The following is a 17,920-nucleotide window of genomic DNA, read 5'->3' as shown; positions in this document are numbered from 1 at the left end:
AATTAAATATTTTTATTTTGATTAATTTACTATTTACGATATCAGTATATCCAATCCGAACAATTCCATAATTGACATTAAACAACATTTTATGTGATTTTACCTGATTAAATTGTTACTATTGTACTCTGGACCATGTAGTAAAGAACACCATATTATAATTTTTTATGTGACCAGACGTGTATTTTTTTTTTCTTATATGCAGCCACATGCACAAAATTATTTAATAAACTTTAATAAAGCGGTTATAGAAAACACATTCCACTCTATTTCTAAATCCCCTTCTCAACAAGAAAGTGCACAAAGAAAACAGCGCCATGTATTGGCACACTTTTTATATTTTATAAAAATATTTGATGTTTCACCACACATTTGTTTCACTTCAAATTGGTATTCCATTCCACAAAAAGCTATATGGTAACCTAAATCAGGTATATGTGCAATTTCAACATTTGGAGACTTCCAAAATGTAGAATTGACTTACCTGATGATATGGTAACCATTGTGCCTTTTCCCCAGTAGTCAAAAGCCCAGTCACAGTGCAAATAATCAATACAGGCTACGCACAAGAAGGTGTAACTATATATATATATATATATATATATATATATATATATATATATATATATATATATATTTATATTATTAATAATATACTGATTCCTTTATTAATCAGAATAATCAGAATGTTGAAAAACATCGATACAATATTTCATCCTTTGAATACCACTAACCCATTCTATAAAATAATACATTTCTTACCTGATGAAACGGTAACCATTGTGCCTTTTCCCCAGTAGTCAAAAGCAGTGTCACAGTGCAAACAACTCATAAAGACTATGCACAAAAACTAACGCAAAAACAATCCAAAAATAATGATATTTCAAGCCTTCAGGAGAGACTCTCAAATCTAAGTAAAAACCTTGACAATGCCAACATATATAATGTTATACATTTTCTTTACCTGTGGAAACTGTTACCAAGGTCCCTTTCCCCCAGTAGTCGAAGTAGCCATAGTTGTCACAATGAATGGTCTGACTAATACTTCGTACCAAATCTTTCAAGTTAATTAAATATCCCAGATATTTAATAGTTATATATCAATAATGAAATAACTTTTTGGATCTGAAAGTTAGGGCTACTCACCAGAGGTTACAGTGACTTCAGTCCCTTTCCCCCAGTAGTCAAAATAGTAATCACAGTGATAATGGTTTATCTGCCCCTGAACTAAAAACCCTTAGTTTCAAATTAAATGCTTCATCAGTTTTAATATCTTCCCAGGGGGACTCAATCCCAGGGGGATAAATTCCTCACAACACATAAGCATAGGCAGCAAGCACATTTATGACTAAAGTAGTGTGAGTACATTTTTCTTCCTCTCTTTTTTAGAATAAACCCTTCAGTTCTCTATCTTTATTGTCATTGTTAATGATGAGGTGAAGTAAGCATCTTGACATTTGTCAAATAACATCTAGTTACCTAATTAACATTAAGATGGCCAGTTCCATATTGAGCATTTTCATCTGTTGCACCTCTGTCACTAGTTAATGCTGTTTTCATGGTCACAAAGATTCTATAAACGCCACAGCCATACTGGTGACTAGGTTTTGAACAGGACTGATTGCTTTAAACAGGGTTGATTACCGTTTCATCTGATTACCATTTCGTCTGGCTATGGTTTCATCTTGTTTTATGGAAAAAAAACACAATGCCATTACCATCATAATATCAAATGTACTTTTACAGATCGCAATGCTGTCATTAGCTAGCATTTGTCAATGCTGATTTCACTGCAACCAATAGAAGAGTGAGGGGCGTATGCAAGATCGGATCAACATTTTATGAGGCCCCGGGGGACCAGTGTCACCCCAGTTGAAGTGTATGCTTGTAATGTTTAGATAACAAAAGACCATCTGTTCATGTGTACACAGGAAATCATGTTAATTCAAAGTGCGATCGTGAATAACCAATGGGCTTATGTGTATTGCGGTCCAGCGATGTCTATAAAGGCGAGGACAACCAGACATTTCTTTGAGATGAGATTGAGTGAGATGAGATTGAGATGAGATTGAGTTTGTAAGACATTGTGTATGAAGGCCAGGTCTGTAACCTCATGAACAAGACTATCTAATACTGTAATACATCATTGAATTACTCTGTCTCTTGACGACCGGGTACGCAATCATTATTTCAACCACCCCCAAACTCACAAGTTTGTCGGGCCCTCTATATGTAAAATCACTATAATGTGCTCTTAGATTTTCACATTGATGACAGACACTTTTTTTCCGTAATATCAACCCTCTTGCTACCTTTTCTTTTTTTGCCTTTCTTTTCAAAGCACTGCTGTTAAAGCGTTTTTTACTCATAAACCACAAAAGAAAAAATCACAACACTGGTAATGTAGTGTAATGAAAGATGTATTTTGGAAGGGTTGTGAAGGTGCCGTGTTGTCTGGCATCTGAACTCAGTGGGACATCCTAATCTCACACCAATGGGCCAATTTGCTTCCTGAAAGGAGCGGACATGCAAGGTTGGGGCCAAGGTAGCCCCATCCACTCAGACGAACCAGGTGTGTTCAACAAAGTAGAAATATGACTTTTGTTGGATGCACTGTGCACTGATGTTTGGTCTTTTAATTTGAGTCCCATAAAAGGATGAACTCTCCAAATAGGTTTCAGTACTATACATGTTATGTAATGTTTGTTACAGGTAAATGTTTACCAGATGAAGAATCCTGTAAGACCAAATGTCTAGCTTTGGATGGATGGTGCTCATTAAATTTATGTAAATGTGTTAATGCCAGTTTCTTTGTTTTCATCGTTTTAGTCAAGGTGAGTTGATCCTATTATAGATGCAATGGCGGAGTTGTCTGGGTGGGTTAAATAGGGAAGCCTGACTTGGTTCTTGGAGTTTATCTTTAACAGAAGCTCCTAGCACACCGTGCTACAGTGTCTTAAATACTTATGGTAAACTTAGTAGAATGTTAGACTATTTGGAAGGATGTTGTGAATCGTGTTGGTGTGTAACTATGATTTGTATTGTAACTTTAATACTTGTTTGGAATATATTGTTATTAATAATTACTTTGGAACATGCAGTGGGTACCAGAAAGTATTCAGACCCCTTTAAATGTTTCACTCTTTGTTTCATTGCAGCCATTTGCTAACATTTTATTTCTCATTAATGTACACTCAGCACCCCATCTTGACAGAAAAAACTGAAATGTAGAATTGTTTGCTAATTTGTTAAAAAAGAAAAACTGAAATATCACACAGTCTTTTCCACTGCATGGTACTGGCTCGAACTCAGCTCTACACGGCTCGCCTCGGTTGGTTTTCCATTGCAGATAGTTGCCCGTACCCGCCAATAGTTACTCACTGGAAAACTGCCGTAGCGCCTCCTCCAACACGACACACATGGGAACTTTAATGGAGATACCGTCGAAAAGCCAGCATCTCCCATCCAACGTAAATCCTGCAGTGAACAGGAGCATCTATTAAATGAACTCCATCAATTTTCTTTTAAGTTTTGAATGTAAAGTGGCAAATCAAAATTAAACTAAATCTGGATAACATGGTCACAGACCCCGTTTGAAAAACTGTGTAAAAGAATTGAATTATCACCCTGCAGTATAAAAGATGACGTAACTGCCATGTTCTGTTAGATTTTAGCGTATACACCTAACATCTAAACACCAAACCAACCCCTCCATCTTGATTAAAAGGTATAAATAATTGCCTTATTAATTGCCGTCTATAATACCACGCCGACTAACTCAAGAGTAGCCTATTGTTTACAAGGCAGCATTTATATCGGTAGTAGTGAGGAAGGACGCGTGAGCAGTAACTTTGGTCTTAATACATTGCAGACTGCAAATATGGTTAGAAAGATTGGTAGGCTGCTTCTGTTTGGCTTGACATTACTATTTTGACCACTGCAATGTATGCCAGATAGCCTATAGAAAAACCCAGGAGGAAATAGAGGAGGTCCTTTTGTAGGCTACAAAAAGAGCGTGTATTTGTGGGTCTGTCACAGGGATAACGAGTTGATTTCATAGGTCCAAACCAAGAGGAGTTTTGGGGTCTACCACTTTGGAGTCTGGTCCTATGCACTGGCACTGAAATGAACCCATTACAATACAAGGACTCCTGAGACCCTGGACGGCTAAAAGCAGAACTGCTTGTTTTGCTTTCCTGCACGCTTTGAGTCACTCTTGTCCAATCAGAAGTCTTCTGTGTTTCCACGTCACTTTTGGTATTACCTCAATTCGCTTGGAAGCACATACTAAAAAAAGCATCTAGTACCAGGTACTATCCCAACTTTTGGCCATTGGAAAAGATGATGGTACCATGCAGTGAAAAATGCTCCCAAAGTGGGTAGAGTCGAGGCGAGACGAGCTTTTCACGTGACCAGGGTTTCGAATATTGAGAGGGCAGCCATGATCACCACTTTCTATTCCGGGGAACTAGGATTGCCTGGTTTCTTGTTTCATTACTGTATTCTTCTGATATTTTACAAACCATGTAATCCCTCAGTACTATTTCCACATTGAGTTAACAGCCTGTGGAATTTTAGTTTGAATCTCAACAGCGTATTATAATTTTCAAAGATCATCAAAGTTTAATTTCAACAATATATTTTTGTCATTGAACAGTATGAGTAAAGTACAATGAAATGCAGTTACCCAGTGAGCAATGGATGGCTGCTGGCGGGCCGCTGGAGGCTATAATTGTACAGCTTTTGCCACTTTTCTCCTGATCTCAATTTGCATCAGCTAATTTGCATCTCAGGCGGCTTTCCAACAGCGGCCCGACTGCTTTACGCTGGCGGTTAGCCGCCGAAGACAGGGCGTGCACTGTGATCTGCTGTATCAGCTTGTGTTGCCATTTTCTTCCAGAAGAGATGCCATTGTACCGTTTTTATTGTTGTACTGATTATTTGTATTAACTTTATTTTAATATTGTTAAATCTTAGTGAACAGAATATTTGTTCTTAAGCACTATTGCTTGTGTACAGGACATTTGTGTAGATACAGAGTGGAGAACAAGTATTTGGTCTGTCATTTTTATCATAGGTACACTTCAACAAAAATCCAGAAAATCACATTGTATGATTTTTTTATAATTGATATGCATTTTATTGCATGACGTAAGTATTTGATCAGCTATAAGAATTCCGTCTCTCACAGACCTGTTCGTTTTTCATTAAGAAGCCCTCCTATTCTTCACTCATTACCTGTATTAACTGCACCTGTTTGAACTTGTTACCTGTATAAAGGACACCTGTCCACATACTTAAACAGACTCCAACCTCTCCACAATGACCAAGACCAGAGAGCTGTGTAAGGACATCAGGGATAAAATTGTAGACCCGCACAAGACTAGGATGGGCTACAGGACAATAGGCAAGCAGCTTGGTGAGGTGTCAACAACTGTTGACGCAATTATTAGAAAATGGAAGAAGTCCAAGATGACGGTCTATCTCCCTCGGTCTGGGGCTCCATGCAAGATCTCATCTCGTGGGGCATCAATGATCATGAGGAAGATGAGGGATCAGCCCAGAACTACACGGCAGGACCTGGTCAATGACCTGAAGAGAGCTGGGACTACAGTCTAGTTGACCACTCGTATAGTGGTCAAATAATGTAGAACCCGTATCAAATCGAGGGAGAAGTTCGCTCAGCACAGATGTCATTCGGTGAACGTTCCATTACCTTCTCACTGTAATGTTGGTTACCAGCTAGCCTATACATTAAGGGCGTTTCTAACTAAGACCATGTCTTTAGAAGTCAACCCCCCATGCCATTTGACCATCGTAAAATTCCTACAGAGAGATAAATCGAGAGGTTTCTGTTATAGAGATAATCTAAACAGAGAGGTTTCTGTTGTTCTCATTATCTAGGCACATGCACTTTCAATGAAACGTACATTCATATGGTAATTGTTAATGCTCAGATTCCACACAATCAACCGCATAACTGGTGATAACTGGTAAATGGCATATTACGTTAATACTTTGAAAATAAGTATAAACATGACCATACTTTTCAAATCCCCTTTAAGAAATGAACATCCTTGAATTACTAGTGAATACAATTTCCAATACTGACAGGCTGTATTTTTGTAAGAAATGCGTACACATGCTTGCATTCTAACATAACTATGTGAGGTACCAGACATGAGAGGGGACCTTCCAAGACTAATAAGCAAAGAGCTTATTCAAGGGATTAAGTTGTAGAAATATCTCAAGGATGTTCAATTGAAACAGGATGCATCTGTGCTCATTTTCTAGTTTCATACCAAAGGGTCGGAAAACTTCAGTAAATGTGATATTCCTGCTTTTTGAGGCACATATTGTTTATAAAGTAATCACTTGGCTCATTAAAAGTGATACATTTCATTACAAAACCCAATTTCTTCCTGAAGTCAAGGTAACATGTTGGTTATATGGCGAACAAAATCATACATTTTTGTAAAGTTCTGAATTTATAGGCTATGTGCACATAATTCTGCTATATAAATATATATTGTAGCCATATTTTGACATTCATGCCAATATGACAAAGGTCTAGCTTAAATGTATAAACATAATGTGTTTAAAAGGGGACTCACCTCAAAATGCTCAAAAAGTATTGAAACAACATAACATATAGCAAAGCCTACATTTTTCATTGCCAGATGTCAAACAATGATCACAGATATGTGCATATTGCATCAGTACAGATTTCCTTGTGCTTAGGTTTTTGTACTGGTATAAATCATTGTGACCCCCACCCATACACAGTGATACACACCAGCACAATAATTCACGACAGATTGAAACTACACATCTTCTACAAAAACAAAACAAATGTTTCTCCATAACTAGCGGAATTTAAAACAACTACCAATAAATATATCACAACTAGGTGAAGCAAATGTATAAGAAAACACACTATGCTTTTCGCCTTGTTTCTGCGCTTTTAATCTAAACCCATTAATTGTGTTAGAGAGGGGTTCATGTTTTTTCATGGGCTGTATCATTGAGGCTGTTATACTGCACTGTGGTGGATCTCTGAATAAAACCCTGTCTCCCCAGACTAGAGCATTTAAACTGCAGTGAGGCTGGTTGTATAAAACATTAGGCATATCATAAATGCCCTTTCACTATCAAAAGCAAGACCCCGGTGTGTTCTCTACAGCAATATTTGATTATTAGCAATACAGTCTCAAAGTCTTTACAGAGGAAACATACAAATTACTAGGATTTATTATGTTTTCTATGTGATTAGGACACAGTATTCATTACCTCCTCTAAAAGTGTTTCTCCACTTTATACTTTGGCCATAACTATGAGTAAAGGGTATCAACAATATGTTAACAGAATATAACTAACGTGTTACAGTAAATGACAGGTGGACTTCCATATGTGCTATACTGTATATTTTTATGAACGCCTCCCGGTGGAGAGAGCGCAACACCCCGCTACACGTGAAGCACCCTAGGGCTTGACAGAATGGGTATGGGGTCGTGGGTGTGAGTATGGACGACAGAGGCAGGACTACCGTTCACAGGACTATTTAATTAACGTAACGGTAATTCAGGAAAAAGGGGTTGGACGGAACCAAAGCATAGAACACAAAAGTAAACCCAAACCCTCTAACCCTACCTTACCTGTCAAACCGAGATCTTACCTAACTAGCACCTCTTGCGCCGGTGCTCTAACCAAACTACAGTGGGTGGTTCGGCCAGGTCTTACCTAGTGGTTTTAGACAGTGTAAAGCTATGGGAGGTGTATGCCCCAGGGCCTCTTGCCTAAAGCACAATGGCTTTCCCCTTCCCCCTGGAAACAAATGAAAAAGATTTGAACACAAACACTTGCCACAACACACAATGCACTTAATCACAAATGTTCTTTCTACCTCACAAGCAACAGCAGGTGTGACTCTCGTGAGATACCAGAACTGTGGCTTATATGCAGGCTAAACCAGCTGCAACCACTGACGAGCGGGCACAGGGGCTCTCCAATCAGCCTGAAACCCGACCAATCAGCTGCAACCGGCGATTAGGAGGCCAATTAGCCTGCAACCACTACATAGAACAAAAACACATACGAACACAGAGCAAAAGAAAGCAATGGGGACGTAACAACAGCAATGTTAAAAAATAAGCCTGATTATTTGGGTTGGTGTTGTAGAAGACTATGAATCAGCACAGGTATGATATCTGACACATTATAAGAAATATGAACAAGAAACCAGGCAAGCGTAGTTCATCCGGCCCGCAGTAAAAGGTATTATTCGTGCCTGCCGTCTCAAGAATCATACCCAGGTTGTCCACATGAAAGGCTGTGTTTTTAACCACTATATCACAGAGCTATACGCTTACTGACATTATATAATTTTGTTTTAATATTTTGTTAGATGCCATTAAGCATTGTGTTAAACTGAATAACCTTTCTTATTAAGTTTACCTCCACCACAAAGAGTATCTACGAAATGTATGGCTTTTTCCACTGGCTGTTTTAACAGCTTATTAGCCATTTGTGAATGACATTGATAAAATAACTACAGTATCAATATAGGTGACGATAACATATTTTTTGTCCAGGGAAAAGACGAGAGAGTCGTGTAGCCAGAGAAATGTTTGTCTATCCTGAAGCTAGCCTAAGACATCATTTGAATATCAACCAGAAATTGGCGCAATATAACAGTAAACAGTTTCATTTTAGGCTTCCCATAACATAGCTACTAAAGGTTTTAGCCAGCAATGTTTTTGTCCATCCTGAACAAATCCTTTTTGCCACTGGATTTTATTGGAGGAATGTCAAATGATGTGTCCAACTACAGTACCATAATATGTAACACATTCCTCATTCCCGTCTAGGAACAGATGTCATGGTGTGGAGGCCCACTTCTCCCTGGCGATCAAAATAATTATCTAGCAAAGAATGAGAGGAAGAAGGATTCCATGTTATCTGGGGGAGGAATGTGAGAAAAAAATCTGAATGGCATTAATTCTTTCCAACAAGGAAATTGGAGGGATCCTGTTTATCAGCAAGACAGAAAATACAGCAAAACCTCCCTTACTAACAATAAACTCTATAACATACTGAAAGTGTTGATTCCTGGTTACCAAAAGAATACATAAATATAAATATATATTTGTTTTGATAGAACTTTCAGCGATTGTCTTTGTAAAATATGAATGTTCTGTCACGGTTAAATTGGTGAAAGAGATTGTATTACATGAGGTGTGGGAGAATTAACTTATAATTGCCATTTTCACCTGTGTGTCACCTTGTGTGTCTGTAACAAGGTTTAACATTCAAAGATATGTAAACTTTTCAGGGCATTTGGGTGATTGTTGGGTGATTGTTGTTAACATTATAATTTGAAAAGGAGCCAAACAACTATGTGATAATAAACGGCATCATATGATCACTATTCTTAATTTTTTTTTTTTTTTGCATGATCAGTCATATTTTCTAAATCAATGCCAACATTTCACAGTTTCTTTTAGATTAATTAAAATCAAAGACTGGGATGCACCATTTATTTAGGTATGTATTGTACATAAGTTCTTTGAATACCTTAGTTATGGTTTTCCTTCAACATAAAAACATACCATAAAAATACAGTAAGGAGCATAGCTCAGAAAGTTCACTAAAAAGTTATTCCCATTTTCTAATCTATAACTTAAACAAAGTTCATACTGTATTTTGACCTTATTAATCAGAGTATAGTAAACCTCCTTTTTCATTCCATTTACTTTGTTGGTTTCTGACACTCTGTGGTTGATTTTGAGAATTGTATTAGGACTTTCATTGGTCTTCATCACACCATCTTTGCTAAATATGATCTAAAATCTCAAATTGTTATACCAGGTCAGAATGGTACACTGCAAAAGGTACTGTGCTTGCCAAGAAATAAAGTCTTATGTTTAGACATATTTAATGAAGAATCCTGTTTTAAAAATAATGTCAAATGGAGTATTTTATTGCTGAAACAAGTTACATTAAATTACATTCAATGAAACCATGTACCATTCTCTTTTACTGAATAAAACATGTTTCAAGGTTCAATACCACAGACTCAGCCAAGTTCAATTGCTTTAAGAATCACAGTTTCATTCAATTGCATAGCTCAAGTGTAAAAAGTACAAAACGTGTACCTACAAAAGTAACATGTTTAATATGTTTAATACAATGTATCTGCATATCACTGAGCAGGTTAATCCATTAAGACGTTGAATACAGAAAACCTTTGACCCCAGACTCAACCACAACTCGTACATTCATGTTATCATTTATATGTTTTTCAGAGAAAAGTTGTTTAAACTGATGCAGATGTTGCTCAATCATAAATTTTAAATTAAAATTTTAATTCAGCTTTATTGTCATTGAACAGTAAAATGAAATGCAGTTTCTGTCTAACCAGAAGTGCAAATAGTGAAGTGCAGAAAAATGTACAAGTTAAGTTTGAGCCTTAATCTAAAGTAAAATAAAACATTTACAATCTATTTGAAGAAGCATGTGACCCTAAGAGGTTGCATATTTCAATTTCATCGCTGTAAAAAATGATTTGCAATTCATTGAACCTGACAGAATATTAAGGATGTGATTAAAAAGAGCCCCATCAGAAAAGTCATACAATAATCTGTCTCTGCTTCTCTGTGGTACAGGGTTCAACACTGTGAAAATGGAGTTGGAAAATAACAGTTTTAGACCTTAAATTTGTGATACATAGTGGCTGAACTGGATTTTGACCTGTTTTAGAATAGTTTTATAATAGTCTGTAAAAGCCATTTATTTGCTCTTCAGTTTGGTGTAATCCACTTTTTGTAACTTATATGGGACTGTATTTATACAGGATGTGAATTACAACCAGATGAGCATGCTATGTGCGGCCTAACATTTTCCTACCGTGGGTATGGTGTCTGCAGGTAATGTAGCAGTAGCAGGTGTGATCATCGAGGTTAACTAACAATTCCACAGAAAACACAAAAATCCAGACTGGAACCATGTATTACGGTGATATGGCTAAGACGTGACTTCAGACTTAGGGCAACAAAAACTAAACAGATCAGGTCGTTGACGTTACTCTTGTTTACTTTCTGAGTCTGCTTTAATGTAGCCGGCTATAGACTTTATCTGTAAAACATATCCATTCAAAAGAATAACTACGTTTAACAATGACATAAGTTATTGCAATTCTCTTACAAGAAATATATATTTTTGTCTCATATGTTCAATTGAAGTATTTTTTTGATCCTACGCTCCCTCACTTTATTCACGCAAGATGACAACTATCATTTGGTTGAAGGGGTTTGGCGCTCAAAGATGCATTTTTGTTCAAAAAAGAATAAACTACAACGAAAGAGACAGACGATATCAGTGCAGTATGTGTCTTATATTTGCAAAAATACATTTATTTAGGGTCTCACCATTTTTCAGACATTCCATTTCTTGGCCTGCCCTCCACCCACGTGAAGGTCTGCTAGCTAACATTAGGTTAGCTATGTCAACTGACATGAGCATGAAACACAGGGAGATGAACACAAACTTAGCTAGCTTGCAAGCTACCTAAGTACAGTAGCTAACTAGCTAGTTAACCATGTACCTGATGTCTGACAGGTAGTTAACGGTAGCGAACAGCAGTCTCTGGGGGTAGTATCTGCATTGACCTTGTAGCACCAGGGTTGATTTGGACGACACCACAATGTCGGTGTTGCGGGGTAAGTCATGTTAAACATCTTATCTTTGTAGCACCAGGGTTGATTTGGACGACACCACAATGTCGGTGTTGCGGGGTAAGTCATGTTAAACATCTTATCTAGCGCTATTTGGTAACATAGCGCAACCAGTAATGCTCATTTTGTGAATCTAGCTAAGCTGTGCTCCGCCAATACTTTTGTGAACTTGGCAGTTTTGAAAAAGCAGTAATGAACTTCCTCACCGAATTAATGAAATAATGATGATCAACCACTTGGAAATGAAGAATCCTAAGAATGCTTGTCTTTATCAAGATATTGTCCCCATGATATGTTTGTATCAATCACATGAATATTCCATTCCAGCCTGACTGGGACACATGCACACACTAATAAAAGAAAGCTTTTCATAGTGACAATTGATGTTCACCGACTATGAAAAGTAATCTAATCCAATAATCATTTAATATATTATATTATTTTAGTTGGGGGGTGGGGTGTAAATGTCTGCAAAAAAAAATTGGAATATGATTTATCCTTTATCCGTTTTTATGTATATAAATATATACACATCTTTTTTTACAGTATTGTCAACATATCTATTGTTAAACATGTACTACTAGGAACAGTACTAGAATATGGTTATTTACAAGTTTTATTATTTGAATTAGGATGACGCAAATTTTACACACAATGCAGTACAGGCAATGAGGGAGTATTTCTCCTCTCTCTTTAAATATGGTATGTCAGACTACCAAATGAAATGTGGCTACTAATTCAACATCAATTTAAAAAAAGAACAGGTGTGAGTACATATGCAACAATACAAAGTCTCAACAAATTGGCCTGAAATCATTAACCAAATTATATGATGTCTTTCCTTTAAGAAACAATAATGCAACATACAACTGTTTAACTACATGAAAATACAGATTAATGAGTGACTTACCAGATGAGACCGGGACCATGGTCCCTTCCCCCAACAGTCAAAACAGCCTTACTCCTAATAGCTATACACAGTATGACACAATGTGGTTTCTCCCTATTGTCCCCATCCTAATGCAGATAGAGTATAATGCAGGTTTAAACTCTGAGGTTTTTGTACAGCCTTGTTTCACTGTGCCACCCACCCACCCAGTATCACAGTGATAGATCCCGAGACAAAAACACCTAATTCCCATCTCTCCACAGATTCAAACTGAATGAGCCTGCTTTCAGTAAGGAATAAGAAACAAAAAACAATGGCTACAACTACATAATGCAGTGTTACCACTGATTCTTACAGTCAATTATTATTGGATTAGTTGTTAGTTTCTGACCATAGTTCACAAATGTATTGCTTCATGTCCAGTATGAAAAATATTGGCTATGGTCAAAAAATGATTTAATTGAATTCCTAGATCATGGGAGTTGTCCGTTTAACTTGTTTAGTGTTGATGAGTCCTCACAAGGGCACAGCATTTTTGTACAACACAATATCACTGTGGTCCACGTATATATTGTACTGTAGTAACATTGATGCACACCATAACTAAAACCGCCCACCATTACCACAATACTGATCAATGGTATTTCAACAGGACACAATACAACCATTATATATTTAGAATTGTCGGTAACATTTGACTTCATTTCTGCACATCAGTAGTGGAATCCAAACAAGTCATATAGATTAAGGCAAAATGATGAATGTGAATAGGCAGACATCAGACTCTGATTGCTGATAGTGTCACATTGTAACGCTGACCACTCACTGATCAGAAATGGTGACACACGCTACAAACAAGAGATGATATCACTGGAGAAAGGATTTTGGAAGTATTGATATGGAGGTGGTCCTGGTAGTATATGGTGTAAAGTGTGATTAAACTTGTTTTGATGCAGTGTGCACATGTCTAGCTTTGTGGCATAGTGGTTAAGGACACAGCCCCTCATGTGGAGACCCGGGTTCGAATCCAGTGAGGGAACAGCATTTACCACTTTTAATTCCGGGCCGGCTGAACTAGGCTTGACTGGTTCCTTTTCTGGTTTAATATTTAATTTGAAGAAAATTTTCCACAGGTTTTATATCAGACTTAAAAGGTCTGAAGTGTAATTCCTGTGCACAATACTGGTGGTGCATGATCAAAGTAGTTTATGTGAGCAGTGCAATGTATCTCTGCTCGCAAGTCATGTTTTATGCTCACTCTGTAATTGACAAACTGTGATGGAACTGAAGCCATACATATTAACCTAAGTGTATTTAAACCCCTGATCCACCCTACAGGAGGTAGCTTGAATAAAAAGAGACCCACCCCAGTGAACAATCATCAGAAATACCATTTATGAAAGCACTGGGCCAGTACATGCAAATACAGAGGTGAGCACAGATGTGTGCAAACACGTTGAATTTTAGGAAACACAAGTATGATTAAAAGGCACATATGGTGTTTCACTTCTTTCAAGGAACTGTATTTGTGTCCATGACTGTTGGACAGTTTGAGTATCACAGGTGTGGTATCAGGGGGACAGGGAGAGAGGAAGTTGCTTCTCCACAACACTATTATTAGACTAGTCAGAGAACACAATTACCATTTAGAAATTACAGCACGTTTTGTACAGTGAAAAACAAATTTAGGGTACCAATAGTATTTGAAAAGATTAACATTATTTACAATGAAATAATAATTTGTAGTGCTTAATCACATATTATTTTCATGCAAAGATTGCCTGAAGTGTTTGACTATGATCATCCCCAGATGCTGGATATCTTCTTGGTGATTCTCTGCCAGGCAGGTACTGCAACCATATGTTCTTGTGTCAGGACCTTTCTGTCTTTTGATCAGCATGTGAAAGCCGTGCTAGATCAGATCATGTGATTGATTTGGCCAGTAAAACATTTTCCTTTCTTTGCATTGTCCACCAGCCTGATGACATGCTATCTAATGATTTCAGAGGGGTAATATAGGCTAGATCAAAACCCAGTAGAAGAGTAGGAGTTTCCAAGATTCTCTCATCTTTTCAGTTGACGAGAAAGTCACCTAATATGGAGTTCTGCCAAAAGGCTAAGCATATGTATTGTTAGGATCATAAGAAAATCCATACGTAAATAGGTATGGTGTAAAAACATAAAAAACCAGGCAAGCCTAGTTCAGCCAGCCCACAATAGAAAGTGTTGATCATGGCTACCCTCTCAAGATGCTAACCAAGGTCGCCCAAGTGAAAGGCTGTGTCTTTAACCACAACACCACAGAGCTGACCATTTGCCGGGTGTCAGTATAGCATATTGACATTATATAATGTTGTCCTGAATTAACATCATGTCAAGTTTGAATATTTCGTTAGACACCATTAACCAGAGTTGGCAAAAGTACTCAATTCTCTTACTTAAGTAGAAGTACAGATACTTGTGTTAACAAATACTCTGGTAAAAGCAGAAGTACTGATTTAACTTATTTACTCAAGTAAAAGTAACAAAGTAAAGACTTGGAAATGTACTTTTAAGTATAAAAGTTAAAGTAGCCTTGCAAATGACAACCATTTTTTATGCAAAGCTACCTGGACCACAAATGTTACTAGAGTGCAAGCTGAGAAACTTCAGTGGACATGGAGAAAAAGCTCTTTATATGCCATTGTCTACATTTTAAATGAATGTCTGTCAATAGGCCTAAAACATCACATATATGATTATTGTGACATAGACTGGGACTCCAGGTTAATAAGATTCTGACTGAGTAGCAAGATATGAATTCAATTGTGATTCTGTGATAAGTCACAGATCCTGTTCCTTTGTTAATCTTCCCCTTAACATTTAAAGGAATCTACATGTAAGTTCTGCATACTTTTAGAGTACAACTAATGGATGGCAGCAGTGTATTAGAAATAAACTGACAGCTAGTAAATCTTTGAACATGGAGTGCTAATAATAATAAATGTAATATGTCAGGCTCACAATTTGTACAATTGAAGTGCTATACAAAGAAAAATGGCAAGTGATGTATGCCTTCAAATCTGTAGATGTGCATGGATTTGTCCTGAATCCCTTAAAGAACTTGGGAGCAACTAGGGTATACAGACCTTCTGTATAGTGTAACGTGTCATAACGTAATTATGTACAGAACAGATATACACACCATCTGTAATGCTTAACGTGTCATAACATAATTGTGTGTAGGACAGTGAGTGAGTGAAAAAATGTGTTTTTAGATACAGTATATTTACAAACAAATATGATACACTTTTCTTTATAAAATCACAAAGTCACACTGGTGAAAAGTCTTGAGCAAAGAGGCTTTCCCATAGAGAGCAGGAGCTCAGCGATTAAGGCAAATCTCAGGGACAGGGAGAGAGAGACCGCAAGTGATCACATGTATACCTCAAAGTCTGTGTGTGCTTGATGTTGGGTGAAACCCTAAGTTGGGTGAAACCCTAATGTTGGGTGAAACCCTAACCTGTGGAATAAGGCATAATTAACATAACAACCAGAACCTTTTTTAGCATCAATGAACTGTGTGTATAATGCAGGTTTAGACTCTGAGGTTTTTGTACAGCCTTGTTTCACTGTGCCATCCCAGTATCACAGTGATAGATCCCTAGACAAAAACACCTAATTCCCATCTCTCCACAGATTCGAACTGAATGAGCCTGCTTTCAGTAAGGAATAAGAATGAATAAACAATGGCTACAACTACATAAAGCAGAACGAAAAATATTGGCTATGGTCAAAATAGGATTTCATTGAATTCCTGGATCATGGGAGTTGTCCGTTTAACTTTTTCAGTGTTGATGAGTCCTCACAAGGGCACAGAGTTTTTGTACAACATAATATCACTGTGGTCCACGTATATACTGTACTGTAGCCACATTGATGCACACAATAACTAAAACCTCCCACCATAAACACAATACACCCTGCTGGATTAGGATTGCATCACAGTCAGATGTTTTTTCAAAAGGACACAATACAACCATTATGCATTTAGAATGTTCTGTAACAGTTGACTTCATTTCTGCAGATCAGTAGTGGAATACAAAATAAGTCATATAGATTAAGGCAAAATAATGAATGTGAATAGGCATACATCAGACTCTGATTGCTGATAGCATCACGTTGTAATTCTGACTGCTCATTGATCAGAAATGGTGACACATGCTACAAAATAGAGGAGATCACTGGAGAAGGTCTCGCAGTATATGGTGTAAAGTTTGATTAAACTTGTTTTGGTGTAATGAATGTAATCTTAATTGTTTCCATGATTGTTAAAAAAAAATATATATATATATATATATATATATATATATATTCAAAATTATTGCATTGGAATGGTCTTTTTCATCAACAAAGTTCAACATAATACTTTCATAAGTCTATGAAAGTATTTTATTGCATACTTATGTCATGCAATAAAATGCAAATTAATTACTTAAAAATCATACAATGTGATTTTCTGGATTTCTGTTTTAGATTCCGTCACTCACAGTTGAAGAGTATCTATGACAGACTTCTACATGCTTTGTAAGTGGGAAAACCTGCAAAATCGGCAGTGTATCAAATACTTGTTCTCCCCACTGTATATGTACAATTTGGATAGAAAACATGAGTGAGCAGGCAAAACAGATGTCTGTTATTTCTTTTGGGATTCACATTCAACTGTAGTTCTTAACAGAGTGGCACAATCATAAAACAAAACATGGCAACAAAGGAAGAAATTAACTGACCCCTATTCAAAACTTTGCCCTTATTTCTTAATACTGTGTGTTACCCCCTTTAGCATCAATGGCTATGTGCAGTCTTTTGTAATAGTTGTCTATGAGGCATCAAATTCTTGCAGGTGGTATAGCTGCCCATTCGTCTTGCCTCCAGGTCATGCAAGTATTTGGTTATCTTGCATGAACCACAGTTTGTGATTTCCCCAGAGTGGCTCGATGATACTAAGGTCAGGAGTCTATGATGGCATACATTGCCTAGTTGACCCCTCTCCAAACATAGTGTTTATGGTTGTGACCATAAATGTCTATTTTGGTTTCGTCACTCCAAATTACAGTGTGCCAGAAGCTGTGAGGCGTGTCAAGGTGTTGTTGAGCATATTGCAACCAGGATTTTTTGTGTCATTGGTGCAGTAACATCTTCATTCTGTCTACTCGACCATGTAGCTCATTTAAGTACTGTCATATTGTGCTCCTTGAAACAACCACAATGTCTTTTTCCTGAGGTTACCTGTGGGTTTTTCTTTGTATCCAGACAATTC

General features: G+C 37.1%; 2 protein-coding genes and 1 long non-coding RNA gene across 12 annotated transcripts in view; 1 reads left to right on the top strand and 2 right to left on the bottom strand.

The window, feature by feature from the left end:
• LOC105008122 overlaps positions 1-17,920 on the bottom strand; it is a 493,667-nt gene that overhangs the window by 17,576 nt on the left and 458,171 nt on the right. For 4 of the 9 annotated variants that reach the window (XM_034295308.1, XM_034295300.1, XM_034295301.1 and 1 more), the window contains one exon: positions 763-809. In XM_034295308.1, coding sequence (XP_034151199.1) covers positions 763-809 — 47 coding nt within the window. Of the gene's footprint in view, positions 1-762; positions 810-964; positions 1,017-1,146; positions 1,197-17,920 lie in introns of all 9 variants that reach the window. The other 5 variants (XM_034295304.1, XM_034295302.1, XM_034295307.1 and 2 more) reach the window with 5 other exon arrangements.
• LOC105008121 (Ig heavy chain Mem5-like) overlaps positions 1-17,920 on the bottom strand; it is a 167,442-nt gene that overhangs the window by 75,732 nt on the left and 73,790 nt on the right. Inside the window, exon 4 of one of the 2 annotated variants that reach the window (XM_034295313.1) lies at positions 6,769-6,782. The exons of the other annotated variant lie outside the window; for it this stretch is intronic. Within the exon in view, the coding sequence (XP_034151204.1) occupies positions 6,769-6,782 (14 nt within the window). The remainder of the gene's footprint in view (positions 1-6,768; positions 6,783-17,920) is intronic. 2 annotated transcript variants of the gene reach the window in all.
• LOC114840416 overlaps positions 1,152-17,920 on the top strand; it is a 415,324-nt gene continuing 398,555 nt past the window's right edge. The window contains exon 1 of the long non-coding RNA XR_004576442.1: positions 1,152-1,192. This is a non-coding gene — a long non-coding RNA (uncharacterized LOC114840416). The remainder of the gene's footprint in view (positions 1,193-17,920) is intronic.

Source organism: Esox lucius, chromosome 11, assembly GCF_011004845.1.
Source record: "Esox lucius isolate fEsoLuc1 chromosome 11, fEsoLuc1.pri, whole genome shotgun sequence".
Lineage (NCBI taxonomy): Eukaryota > Metazoa > Chordata > Actinopteri > Esociformes > Esocidae > Esox > Esox lucius.
The sequence above is the reverse complement of the archived record's forward strand: the minus strand, read 5'-3'. Positions and strand labels throughout refer to the sequence as shown.